The 13,060-nt window shown below is 41.7% G+C and overlaps 1 protein-coding gene across 1 annotated transcript in view; it reads left to right on the top strand.

Moving 5' to 3' along the window:
• The window catches only part of LOC106569756 (insulin receptor), a 201,809-nt gene that overhangs the window by 165,871 nt on the left and 22,878 nt on the right, over nt 1-13,060 (top strand). The window contains exons 12-17 of the mRNA XM_045694442.1: nt 5,962-6,160; nt 6,894-7,186; nt 9,070-9,209; nt 9,722-9,881; nt 10,005-10,104; nt 12,308-12,375. Of these exons, the coding sequence (XP_045550398.1) occupies nt 5,962-6,160; nt 6,894-7,186; nt 9,070-9,209; nt 9,722-9,881; nt 10,005-10,104; nt 12,308-12,375 (960 nt within the window). The remainder of the gene's footprint in view (nt 1-5,961; nt 6,161-6,893; nt 7,187-9,069; nt 9,210-9,721; nt 9,882-10,004; nt 10,105-12,307; nt 12,376-13,060) is intronic.

The following is a 13,060-nucleotide window of genomic DNA, read 5'->3' as shown; positions in this document are numbered from 1 at the left end:
CTGTCTAAGAACAGGTTTAACCCCTCTACTGTTAGAAAGACGGATCAACTAAGAATACCTAAGAGTGAATTAAACTATTTTGAAAACGGAATTAACTGGAATGATCTCTTGTCCTATACAGACGTGGAAGCTGATAGTGAGGTTTTTCTATCCACAATCCAGACTACAATAAATGGTTTCCTAAAGAAAATCAAATCCAAACCTGGCCAAAAGAGCACTTTTCCTTGGCTAAATGGAGAAATCTGGAAATTGATGAAAGAACGAGATTATGCCTTAAAAACAGCCCTAAAATCCAAATTAGAGCATGACAGACGTAGGTTTACCATGTTGAGAAATAAGGTGATGAAAGAAATCAGACAGGCCAAGGCAAACTTTTTTATTAACATAATTGGTGAAGCAAAGGGAAATTCTAAATTGATCTGGGAGAATCTAAAGAAGTTAACAGGGAAAGACCATAGTAACACTGCAAAAAGACTAGAAATCATGGTGAATAACAATCTAACACAGGATGCAGTCAAAATGGCAATAGCCTTCAGTTCCTACTTCCTGACTCTGTCAGGGTACTGACACAGAACCCCTCCACTGGTTTCTTGGGCTCAGTGCTAGTGAATGATGCTCAACCTGTCTTCATCATAAGGGAGGTTTTTGAGTCAAAAGTGAACAAGGTGATTAGCTCACTAAAGAACTCTAAAGCCAAAGATGTGTTTGGGCTGAACTCTACCTTTCTTAAAAACTACAAAGAGTCACTCATTGGCCCCATTACTAAGGTCACCAACACATCTATTGGTCTGGGGGTGTTTCCAAGGGTTTGGAAGTTGGCCATAATAACGGCCGTCTTTAAATCGGGCGACCCTGCTGACGTGAGTAACTACAGGCCCATTAGTATGCTACCTGTGGAGTCGAAGGTTGTTGAAAAGTGTGTAGCAGAACAACTGATTGCCCACCTCAACAACAGCCCCTTCACTTTACACTCCATGCAGTTTGGCTTCAGAGCGAAACACTCCACAGAAACGGCCAACTGCTTTCTTCTGGAAAATGTGAAGTCCAAGATGGACAAAGGGGGAGTTGTTGGGGCTGTGTTTCTGGACCTAAGGAAGGCTTTTGATACTGTTAATCATGAGATTCTCATCACAAAATTGTCCAAGTTCAACTTTCCCCCCCGATGCCTTGAGATGGATGAAATCATACCTTGAAGGCAGAACTCAGTGTGTCAGAGTGAGCAATGAGCTGTCGCCCACTCTTAGCTATGATGTGGGCGTGCCCCAAGGGTCAAGACTGGGGCCCCTCCTGTTCAGCCTGTACATTAATGATCTGTCCTCTGTCTGTACTGGGTCTGAAGTACAAATGTATGCAGATGATACAGTGATATATGTGCATGCAAAGAGCAAACAACAAGCTGCACAAGAACTCACTACTGTAATGGTCCAGGTTACAAAGTGGCTCAGTGACTCATGTTTGCATCTCAATGTGAAAATAACTGTTTGCATGTTCTTCACAAAGAGGGCAACAGATGCTACTGAGCCAGATGTCTATGTGTCAGGGGAGAAGCTCCAGGTGGTGTCTGATTTTAAGTACCTTGGCATCATACTTGATTCCAACCATTCTTTTAAAAAGCATGTGAAAAGGTAATTCAAATAACCAAATTCAACCTAGCTAAAACCTGATCAAAACTCATTTTCTCATAGCTCTCTCTTGTCCCTCTGCAGCAGACGGGGTGCGCAATATGTTTGGAACATCCGATCGCAAATAAAATGGCAGGATCGAATCGCAATACATATAGAATCGTGCGAATCGCAATATCCTCTCGGTATTGTGAGGTCAATGGCAATTCACAGCTCTATTTATTTAACATTTATTATAACAGGGAGTCCCATTGGAACCAAGGTATATTTCACAAGGGAGCATTTACAAAATACAATATAATACAAATATATTTCCCGATTTATTCTGTTGGACTACTGCCAGAAATGTCGATGTGTGAGGGACTGTGATTCAGAGGTGGTTGGAATAGTTTCTTACCTGATTTGGCCTTCACTAACAAGTGGGAGCCACTCACTCTGTCACACAGACAAGCTCCACTTTAACTTCCTCTTCTACTCCCATGCGCTCACCCAGACAGTCTAGACAACACTAGTCTGGAGGGGATCATGTGAGGGTTGTTTTATATCAACCAGCTGAGGCACTGAGGACAGTTACTGACAGGATGGAGTCTTGACCAATGTTCCCTCTTTGTTTTTCAGCACTGAGCAAATTTCCTGTCTGCTGAGCGCAAACTTGAACATTGTGAAAGTTCTGGCGGTTGTTTACTGTGAACACTGAGGCTATACCCGCTTTAAGTTACAGTTTGCCTACAGTAGGATTAAATGTGTGATGTTAAATGTAGGTGAGTGCATACTTTTTCATACCTTTTTTTTGTACTGGTCCACCGTGGGAATGGAACCCACAGCCCTGGCATTGCAAGCGCCATGCTCTACCACCTGAGCCACACGGGACCACATTCCATGAGACTTTGGGAAGAAAATATGCAGGGCTTGACATTAACCTGTTTATCCACTTCTCCTTCACTGAAAATGGAGGTGAAAATGTTGTGGTGTTTGATGCAACAAACTACTTTACAAAATGAAACATATTATTATTGCCATACCATTATTACAGAGAATCAGTCAAATTATGCTACCCTCTGCCTATTGGCTACTTAGCTTATTCAAGCCTGTCTCAAAATACAACACGGCCCCTTTAAGACATAAAAAAAAAGCTCTTTACCTGACTCACTTTTCAAAGAAGGCTAGAAATGTACACATGTTGTGCTGTTGTAGGAAGCAACCACTCCCCCGTTGTTGACTACGAAGTAGCTATAACTGGGCTAATAATTCACTAACTTGCAAAGAATATGAACAAATGTGCACTGGTGGCTACAGGCCTTTCTTGTTTTGATCTCAAAAGACATGCATCTACTCACATGCTGTAAATACAGTCCAGTTCAAAGTAAATGGCACAGATCCATATATTGCAAAAATCGATATGGCCCGCCAGCGAAGGAAAGGCACCCTGTGTGAAAAATTCTATGAGAAACGGTGACATAAACTGTGAATGATATATAATGATAAATCCTCTATTGGTCTTTCACAGTCAGGCCTACCCAAGATGTACTGTGCAAGTAGACTAATAGTAGAACCTACAATTGAAACCGATAAATGAGGCTGTCAATTGAGTCAGAAATTCACAGGTTTCAGATTTGTTTCAATTTATTTAAGTTTTTTTTGTTGCTCTCTCTTAATAGAGAAACAACAACATTGTATGTTCTAAGTTTATAACGATGCTTAAACAACATCAGGAGGACCACTTTTGAGGTCTGGGAAAAATAGAAGAAATGTAGATTTTTTTTTTGTGTAGTTACCCTTTAAGTGTGCATACATCTAGCACTGTCATTGGGTTAGCAGTGTTTCTGTAGCACATGAAGAGTTCAAAATAAATGCCCACTGGATTGATGTAAATAATCATGATATCATTCTGCCAGGTAGGCATACTGTAGGTATAGGCATTTCATTGAGAAGGTTAGGCCTATCGTTAGAATCTAGATTTTTCCCTTAATTGTTTGATACCTGGATGTTTTACTACATATTATGAGGCATGTCTTACCTTTCTTCAAAGTAGCCTATAGTCAAAATCCCACCATAGAAACGTAGAGGCAATTCTTTTTTATTTAGACTTCCTCATATGCGTTCTCCTGTTTATTTTTCTTTCATTATCTACAGTGCCTTGCGAAAGTATTCGGCCCCCTTGAACTTTTCGAACTTTTGCCACATTTCAGGCTTCAAACATGAAGATATAAAACTGTAATTTTTTGTGAAGAATCAACAACAAGTGGGACACAATTATGAAGTGGAACGAAATTTGTTGGATATTTCAAACTTTTTTAACAAATAAAAAACTGAAAAATTGGCCGTGCAAAATTATTCAGCCCCCTTAAGTTAATACTTTGTAGCGCCACCTTTTGCTGCGATTACAGCTGTAAGTCGCTTGGGGTATGTCTCTATCAGTTTTGCACATCGAGAGACTGCCATTTTTGCCCATTCCTCCTTGCAAAACAGCTCGAGCTCAGTGAGGTTGGATGGAGAGTGTTTGTGAACAGCAGTTTTCAGTTCTTTCCACAGATTCTCGATTGGATTCAGGTCTGGACTTTGACTTGGCCATTCTAACACCTGGATATGTTTATTTGTGAACCATTCCATTGTAGATTTTGCTTTATGTTTTGGATCATTGTCTTATTGGAAGACAAATCTCCGTCCCAGTCTCAGGTCTTTTGCAGACTCCATCAGGTTTTCTTCCAAAATGGTCCTGTATTTGGCTCCATCCATCTTCCCATCAATTTTAACCATCTTCCCTGCCCCTGCTGAAGAAAAGCAGGCCCAAACCATGATGCTGCCACCACCATGTTTGACAGTGGGGATGGGGTGTTCAGGGTGATGAGCTGTGTTGCTTTTACGCCAAACATAACGTTTTGCATTGTTGCCAAAAAGTTCGATTTTGGTTTCATCTGACCAGAGCACCTTCTTCCACATGTTTGGTGTGTCTCCCAGGTGGCTAGTGGCAAACTTTAAACGACACTTTTTATGGATATCTTTAAGAAATGGCTTTCTTCTTGCCACTCTTCCATAAAGGCCAGGTTTGTGCAGTATACGACTGATTGTTGTCCTATGGACAGAGTCTCCCACCTCAGCTGTAGATCTCTGCAGTTCATCCAGAGTGATCATGGGCCTCTTGGCTGCATCTCTGATCAGTCTTCTCCTTGTATGAGCTGAAAGTTCAGAGGGACGGCCGGGTCTTCGTAGATTTGCAGTGGTCTGATACTCCTTCCATTTCAATATTATCGCTTGCACAGTGCTCCTTGGGATGTTTAAAGCTTGGGAAATCTTTTTGTATCCAAATCCGGCTTTAAATTTCTCCACAACAGTATCTCGGACCTGCCTGGTGTGTTCCTTGTTCTTCATGATGCTCTCTGCGCTTTAAACGGACAGGTGCATTTATACGGAGACTTGATTACACACAGGTGGATTCTATTTATCATCATTAGTCATTTAGGTCAACATTGGATCATTCAGAGATCCTCACTGAACTTCTGGAGAGAGTTTGCTGCACTGAAAGTAAAGGGGCTGAATAATTTTGCACGCCCAATTTTTCAGTTTTTTATTTGTTAAAAAAGTTTGAAATATCCAATAAATTTCGTTCCACTTCATGATTGTGTCCCACTTGTTGTTGATTCTTCACTAAAAATTACAGTTTTATATCTTTATGTTTGAAGCCTGAAATGTGGCAAAAGGTCAAAGTTCAAGGGGGCCGAATACTTTCGCAAGGCATTGTAGCACCCAAAGGCATTCTCCAAGTCATACTAGCAACCCATGATAGTTGTTGCATCTTTAGATCTTCCCCCTTTCCTACATTTGTAATGGATATTCCCATCTCTGGCATGAAACTGCTCGCATGTGCTGTGCTCATTTTAGAACTGTGTTTCCCGCAAAAACTGCATTTTGGAACATTCATGCGTAAGTCTACCGACGTGTACATTGCTGCGCCTAAAATGTGAAGAAATAATATTTATCAACATTTGAAGCTAAACATTCTGATCTGTTCCATCAGCCTTATTAATTGATATGGCGTATACCTCCATTACACTACTTTGATAAAGCATCAGTGGGGAATAAGAAGTGAGTAATCACAATGCCCACTAAAAAATAAGTGGGTAAACATACGTATACCCTCCACTACACGCAACTGGTGTTAACTAAAGGGGAAAACTCCCTCCCTCTCCTCCTCCAGGTATGAAGCTGCCATCGCTGGTGTCTATCTGTCTAACTCTGTCTCTCTCGCGCTCCCTCCCTCCCTCCGTCCAGGCATCAATCTGCCATCGCAGGTGTCTATCTCTCTCTGTCTTTAACTCTCTCTCCCTCTCTCTCTGTTTAGGTATGAAGCTGCCTTCGCGGGTGCCCACCCAGGTCGACAGTGACGAAGAGGCTAAGTGGAACCAGACTGAGGATGAGGGTCAGGGTGGCCGCTGTTGTGCCTGTCCCAAAACAGAGAAACAACTGAAGAAGGAGGCCGAGGACTCAGAGTACCGCAAGACCTTTGAGAACTACATCCACAATGAGGTCTTCCTGCTCAAGTATGTATGACAACTACATCAGCCAGCTAATCAGCCAGCTAGCTAGCCAGCCAGCCAGCCAAAACAGACAGTCAGTCAATCAGTCAGTCAATTAATCAATGTATTTATTGTCCTAATTGGGACATTAGTTTTGTAGTTAGGGTACAAAACATACATACATACATACATACATATATATATATATATATCTATCATATATATATATATATCTATCTATCATATATATATATATATCTATCTATCATATATATATATATATATCTATCTATCATATATATATATATCTATCATATATATATATATATATATCTATCTCATTTACACACAAATCCCCAAATAGGAGTTTTAGATCAGCTCTGTCTCTATCCTGTGATTTAAAACCTAATGCTGCATTTACACAGGCAGCACAATTCTTATCTTTTGCCAAATTATTGGCACAATATCTGATCTGATTGGTCAGAAGACCAATTAGTGGCAAAATATCTGATCTGATTGGTCAGAAGACCAATTAGTGGCAAAATATCTGATTGGTCAGAAGACCAATTAGTGGCAAAAAGATCAGAATTGGATGCCCTTCAATGCTAATCGAAGCCCCAGTGCTCCCCCTGGCGGTAAACATTTAGAAGTTACCTGCACTAAGTCTCGTCAGCACTCTGCTCAGTAGAGGTAACCTTAACAGTATGATGTGTTTAACACTAAATCAATACAATTTGATTGATTGATTATCCCCCAGATCAACCAGACAGCGCCGCTCAGCCATGGGCGTAGCTAATGAAACGCAGCCTTCGTTCGTGACAAAGCCGCCCACCCTGCCGGAAGGTTACGCCACCCGCGGCCCAGACAACGATGAGGATGGTGTGGAGCGCACTAAGATCCAGCTGACTGTGTTCTCCAAGGAGTCCACGGTCATCTCCGGCCTCCGACACTTCACCTCGTACAAGATCGATGTGTTGGCCTGCAACCACCCCACAAACCCCTCACGCTGCAGTTTGGCAGCCTTCGTCTCAGCTCGCACCATGCCTGAGGGTGAGGCTATCTACACACCATTATAAACCTGGTAGTTTGATTCCTGGCTGCTGATTGGCTGAAACAGCATTTCAGTCGTGTGTATATCAGACAATATACCACAGGTATGACGCAAAAAAAATACTTGTTTACTGTTCTATTTATGTTGGTAACCAGTTTATACCTCGGGGACTTGTGGTTTATGGCTAATATACCACGTATATAGGCTGTATCCAGGCACTCCGCTTCATGTCGTGCGTAAAGGCGTCCACATGCTTACCATCCGAAACAGTTTGGAACATTTGTGCATGTATTTCGACCACATCATATTATGTTTTGGTCTTCGGCAAGGGTTTTTCAGCTCTTCGTGCACAACAACAACAACAACAACAACAACAAAAAATGTCTCAAGGCAAGCTGATGTTGGTAGCCCAAGTAGGGATTCTTCAATTAAGTGTTTGTTGTTATTTAATGAGAGACAAAACATTCACATGTTTTTACTTGAGAAATACTGCACCAATCATCTTAGTTAGATGTAGAATTGCGCGACTAAGGTCTCCTCGAAATGAATGACAGTTATCTTGAGTTAGCTTAGATTAATTTTTGACTATTTTGAAGCAGTGTATATGGGCTACGGCATCTCAAGATGGACAAACGGTACTATTGCTATCGTTTTCCAAGCGAAGATATTTTAAGGGAGTATGCGAGCACACTCATTCGATTCACCTAGCCGAGTTCGGCTAGGCACCAACCGAACCTAGGGATGTTGACGCCTTAAAGGGATACTTCAGGATTTTGGCAATGAGACCTTTTATTTACTTCCCCAGAGTCAGATGAACTCGTGGATACCATTTTTATGTCTGCATTCGCTAGTTAGCACAATTGCTAACTAGCGTTAGCGCAATGACTGGAAGTCTATGGGTATCTGCTAGCATAGACTTCCAGCCATTGCGCTAATGCTAGTTAGCATTGGCACAGAAACATAATAATGGTATCCACGAGTTCATCTAACTTTGGAGAAGTAGATAAAGGGCCTCATTGCCAAAATCAATAAGTATCCCTTTAAGGACAGCCCTTAGCTGTGATATATTGGCCATTATAAACTGGGTGGTTTGAGCCCTGAATGCTGATTGGCTGACAACCATATACCACACCCCCTCGGGCCTTATTGCTTAAGTACAGTACACTTGCGCACAGTCTACACCGCACACCCACTTAAGAACGCAATGTCAGAAGTAAAAAAGCAGTTTAACAAGTGCATATCATTTTTATGTCAACTTTTACACAGTATTTATAGATCTGAGATGTTGAGGTTTGTGATATTGGGATAGAGTAAAGAGGCCATTTTAACACTTTGTGTATCCTGCTAACAGCCAAAGAGGCCATCTTAAAACCTTGTGTATCCTGTCAACAGAGGCCATCTTAAAACCTTGTGTATCCTGTCAACAGAGGCCATCTTAAAACCTTGTGTATCCTGTCAACAGAGGCCATCTTAAAACCTTGTGTATCCTGTCAACAGAGGCCATCTTAAAACCTTGTGTATCCTGTCAACAGAGGCCATCTTAAAACCTTGTGTATCCTGTCAACAGAGGCCATCTTAAAACCTTGTGTATCCTGTCAACAGAGGCCATCTTAAAACCTTGTGTATCCTGTCAACAGAGGCCATCTTAAAACCTTGTGTATCCTGTCAACAGAGGCCATCTTAAAACCTTGTGTATCCTGTCAACAGAGGCCATCTTAAAACCTTGTGTATCCTGTCAACAGAGGCCATCTTAAAACCTTTTGTATCCTGTCAACAGAGGCCATCTTAAAACCTTTTGTATCCTGTCAACAGAGGCCATTTTAAAACCTTGTGTATCCTGTCAACAGAGGCCATTTTAAAACCTTGTGTATCTTGCCAACAGACAAAGCAGATGACATCGTGGGCCCCATCAGCTATGATGTGTCTGAGTACTCTGTTCACATCAAATGGCTGGAGCCTAAAGCTCCCAATGGAATGATCATCCTGTACGAAGTCAACTACAAGAGACTGGGAGACACAGAGGTGAGCAGATAAACACACAGGCATGAAAACAAACACACTTAAAATACTGGAAATATGCTGTGCCCACAGTCTCACTTAATATAATTCAGATACGTTGAACACAAGTCTCTCTGCTCTCATTTCTAAAATAGGACCGTTAATGTAACAATAGCCATGTTGCATCAGCACTCTGTTTTAGTTACCATGGCAACATCACACTGGGTACAGCTGATATTACTGATGTTGAAAACAACATAACTCCGATGGTGGTCAAACAAACATGTTTTTCTCAAATCAGTTGTTGGTTGTTAATGTAGTGATTTCAAAAACACATCTCTGATTGGCTTAGACGGTCTACTCTATTAGCTCGACGTGTTCCTAGTGTAATATTACGTTTCCTACTTTCATTCGTTCACATTTCATTTATATATATAATTGGTTTATTCAACCCTTCTCTCCAACTCCTCTCCTCCTAAAAAAATATATATAAATAAATTAAACATCTCGTGTCTGTGTGTGTGTGTTCGTTCTAGGAGTTGCACCACTGTGTGTCCAGGAAGATGTACCAGCAGTCGGAGGGCTGCAGGCTGAGAGTGGTGCACCCTGGGAACTACACTGTGAGGATCCGAGCCACGTCGCTGGCAGGAAACGGCTCCTGGACCGACCCCACACACTTCTACGTACAGGACCTCCGTAAGAGACACGCACCACAGACAGCTTGACCAATCAGTGAATCAATCCAATATCATTTGAATATAGAGCTTTTTTACATTAGCAGTAGCCTGGCCTAAAACTCCATGGCAACGTGTTTTTTAGGGGTGGACCCATCCAACCTATTGATTATCATTGGTCCAGTCATCTTCATGGTTCTACTGATACTGGTGGCAGCGGGAGGATTCGTCATGTTCAGGAAGAAGTAGGTCTTATGGCGTCTCCGCAATCTGTCTGTCTTCAGCCAACCAAACTGTGTATGAAAGAAGCTGGTGTGTAGTCTCAGCTGTGATGCACAGCTTTTCTCCTGATACACCAGCAGTAACTATAGGCTTTTGTTCCAGCCCAGCACTAAGACAAATGGCTCAACTACTAGTAGTCTAGATTTGTATATTATTTCAAGACCAGGCTAAATTGTACTTACTTTCTTATGATTTACTTTTACAGTCAGACTATACATTGAGGGGAAAAAAATTCTACATTCAATAAAAAAAAATGAGTCTTAGCGTCCATAATTACAGTTTAAAAGGTGGTTATAAATTAAGACTTTGATTTGGTTTAATCAGGTTGTGTTTACAGTGAGGCTGGTCATTGGTCGCTCTCTGTTATTATAGTAATGTTACTCCTAGTGTGTACACTCTGATACCTGGATTAACTTTAGGGTTATTATTGTATTGATTTGGTATCTCTGTGTTACTTGTTATATAATCATGATATATTATTAATTATAAACTGGGTGGTTCGAGCCCTGAATGCTCATTGGCTGAAAGCCGTGGTATATCAGACCATATACCACGGGTATGATAAAACATTTGTTTTAAGAACAAATAAGAACAGACCTTAGGCGTGCTATATGGCCAAACACAGTGCCTTCGGAAAGTATTCAGACCCTTTCACTTTTTTCACATTTTGTTACGTTACAGCCTTATTCTAAAATAGATTTTTTTTGAATAATCCTCATCAATGTACACACAGTACCCCATAATGACAAAGTGAAAACAGGTTTTTAATTGTTTTTGCAAATGTATTAAATATAAAAACAGAAATACCTTATTTACATAAGTATTCAGATCCTTTGCTATGAGACTCGAAATTGAGCTCAGGTGCATCCTGTTTCCATTGATCATCCTTGATGTTTCTACAACTTGATTGGAGTCCACCTGTGGTAAATTAAATTGATTGGACATGATTTGGAAAGGCACACACCTGTCTATATAAGGTCCCACAGTTGATGGTGCATGTCAGAGCAAAAACCAAGCCATGAGTTCGAAGGAATTGTCCGTAGAGCTCAGAGACAGGATTGTGTCGAGGCACAGATCTGGGGAAAGGTAGCAAAAAAATTCTGCAGCATTGAAGGTCCCCTAGAACACAGTGGCCCCCATCATTCTTAAATGGAAGAAGTTTGGAACCACCAAGACTCTTCCTAGAGCTGGCCGCCCGGCCAAACTGAGCCATCGGGGGAGAAGGGTCTTGGTCAGGGAGGTGACCAAGAACCCAATGGTCACTCTGACAGAGCTCTAGAGTTCCTCTGTGGAGATGGGAGAACCTTCCAGAAGGACAACCGTCTCTGCAGCACTCCACCAATCAGGCCTTTATGTTAGAGGGGGCCAGACAGAAGCCACTCCTCAGTAAAAGGCACATGACAGCCCACTTGGAGTTTGCGAAAAGGCACCTGAAGGACTCTCAGACCATGAGAAACAAGATTGTCTGGCCTGATGAAACCAATATTGAACTCTTTGGCCTGGATGCCAAGCGTTATGTCTGGAGGAAACCAGGCACTGCTCATCACCTTGCCAATAGTATCCTTACGGTTCAGCAGCAGGGTCAGGGAGACTAATCAGGATCGAGGGAAATATGAACGGAGCAAAGCACAGATGAAAACACCCAACCAAGACAACGCAGGAGTGGCTTCGGGACAAGTCTCTGAATGTCCTTGAGTGGCCCAGCCAGAGTCCGGACTTGAACCCGATCAAACATCTCTGGAGAGACCTGAAAATAGCTGTGCAGCGACGCTCCTCATCCAACCTGACAGAGCTTGAGTGGATCTGCAGAGAATAATGGGAGAAACTCCCCAAATACAGATGTGCCAAGCTTGTAGCGTCATACCCAAGACGACTCGAGGCTGTAATCGCTACCGAAGGTGCTTCAACATAGTACTGAGCAATGGGTCTGAATACTTATGTAAATTGGTTTTTCTGGGTTTTTTTGTACATTTGCAACAACAAAAAAATAAACTCTGTTTTTGCGTTGTCATTATGGGGTGTTGTGTGTAGATTGAGAATGCTTTAAAAAAAAATCTGCAATTTTAGAATAAGGCTGTAAAGGGGTCTGAATACTGTCCAAATGCACTGTACCACACCTCCTAATGCCTTATTGCTTAACTCTACCTCCTTGTTTTTCCCACCAAGGCAAACCCAGGGCCCCTCTGGACCCCTCTACACCTCCTCTAACCCAGAGTACCTCAGTGCTGCTGACAGTAAGGACACATTATAAACTGATTTCTATATTCTCAGCTGACCTTTGGGGAGTACACCTGTATAAAAGCATAGCGGACTGTATTTTGATGTTGAAACTAGTATGCCGTGTAAGTAGACAATCACTGACACATACTAGCTGGCTATGAGAATTAGAGAAGTACAATACTTGATCGTTTGTGGATTATAGCATCAAGGGGCCTCATTTATCTAAAGTGCATGCCCGCAATAAAAGTAAGCCTTAAGTGCGACCTGTTTTTCCCGCCAAAGGTTGTTATTTATCAAATGTTGAACTTGACGGGAGAGTTTGCGTACCTCCCATGTACATCTCAGACCTTGCCTACGCCCAACTTCTAGTGGTTGAGCAACTGTATTGCAAGATAGTATTGTTATTTTTGGAGGAAATGAAGGTGTTTGTTTATTATAATAATGCTGATAAAAACGTAAAAGGCCTAATGATAAAACAGATGCATTTGCTGTTGGTAAGAAGATTGCGTAGTCACCTAATATATTTCCTTCACTTTTTATTATATGGGCCTGAATCATAATCATATTGCGGAGCATGTCTGTCCGTTTCTGACATGACTGGTTTATTCTGCTACACAACATATATTAGGCTACTATTTATCCGTCGCTCATTCAATAGCCAATCGTTCTCATAAGTAAATAGACCGGTAGCCTATGACC

The sequence above is a fragment of the Salmo salar genome, chromosome ssa14 (assembly GCF_905237065.1).
Source record: "Salmo salar chromosome ssa14, Ssal_v3.1, whole genome shotgun sequence".
Taxonomy (NCBI): domain Eukaryota; kingdom Metazoa; phylum Chordata; class Actinopteri; order Salmoniformes; family Salmonidae; genus Salmo; species Salmo salar.
The sequence above is the reverse complement of the archived record's forward strand: the minus strand, read 5'-3'. Positions and strand labels throughout refer to the sequence as shown.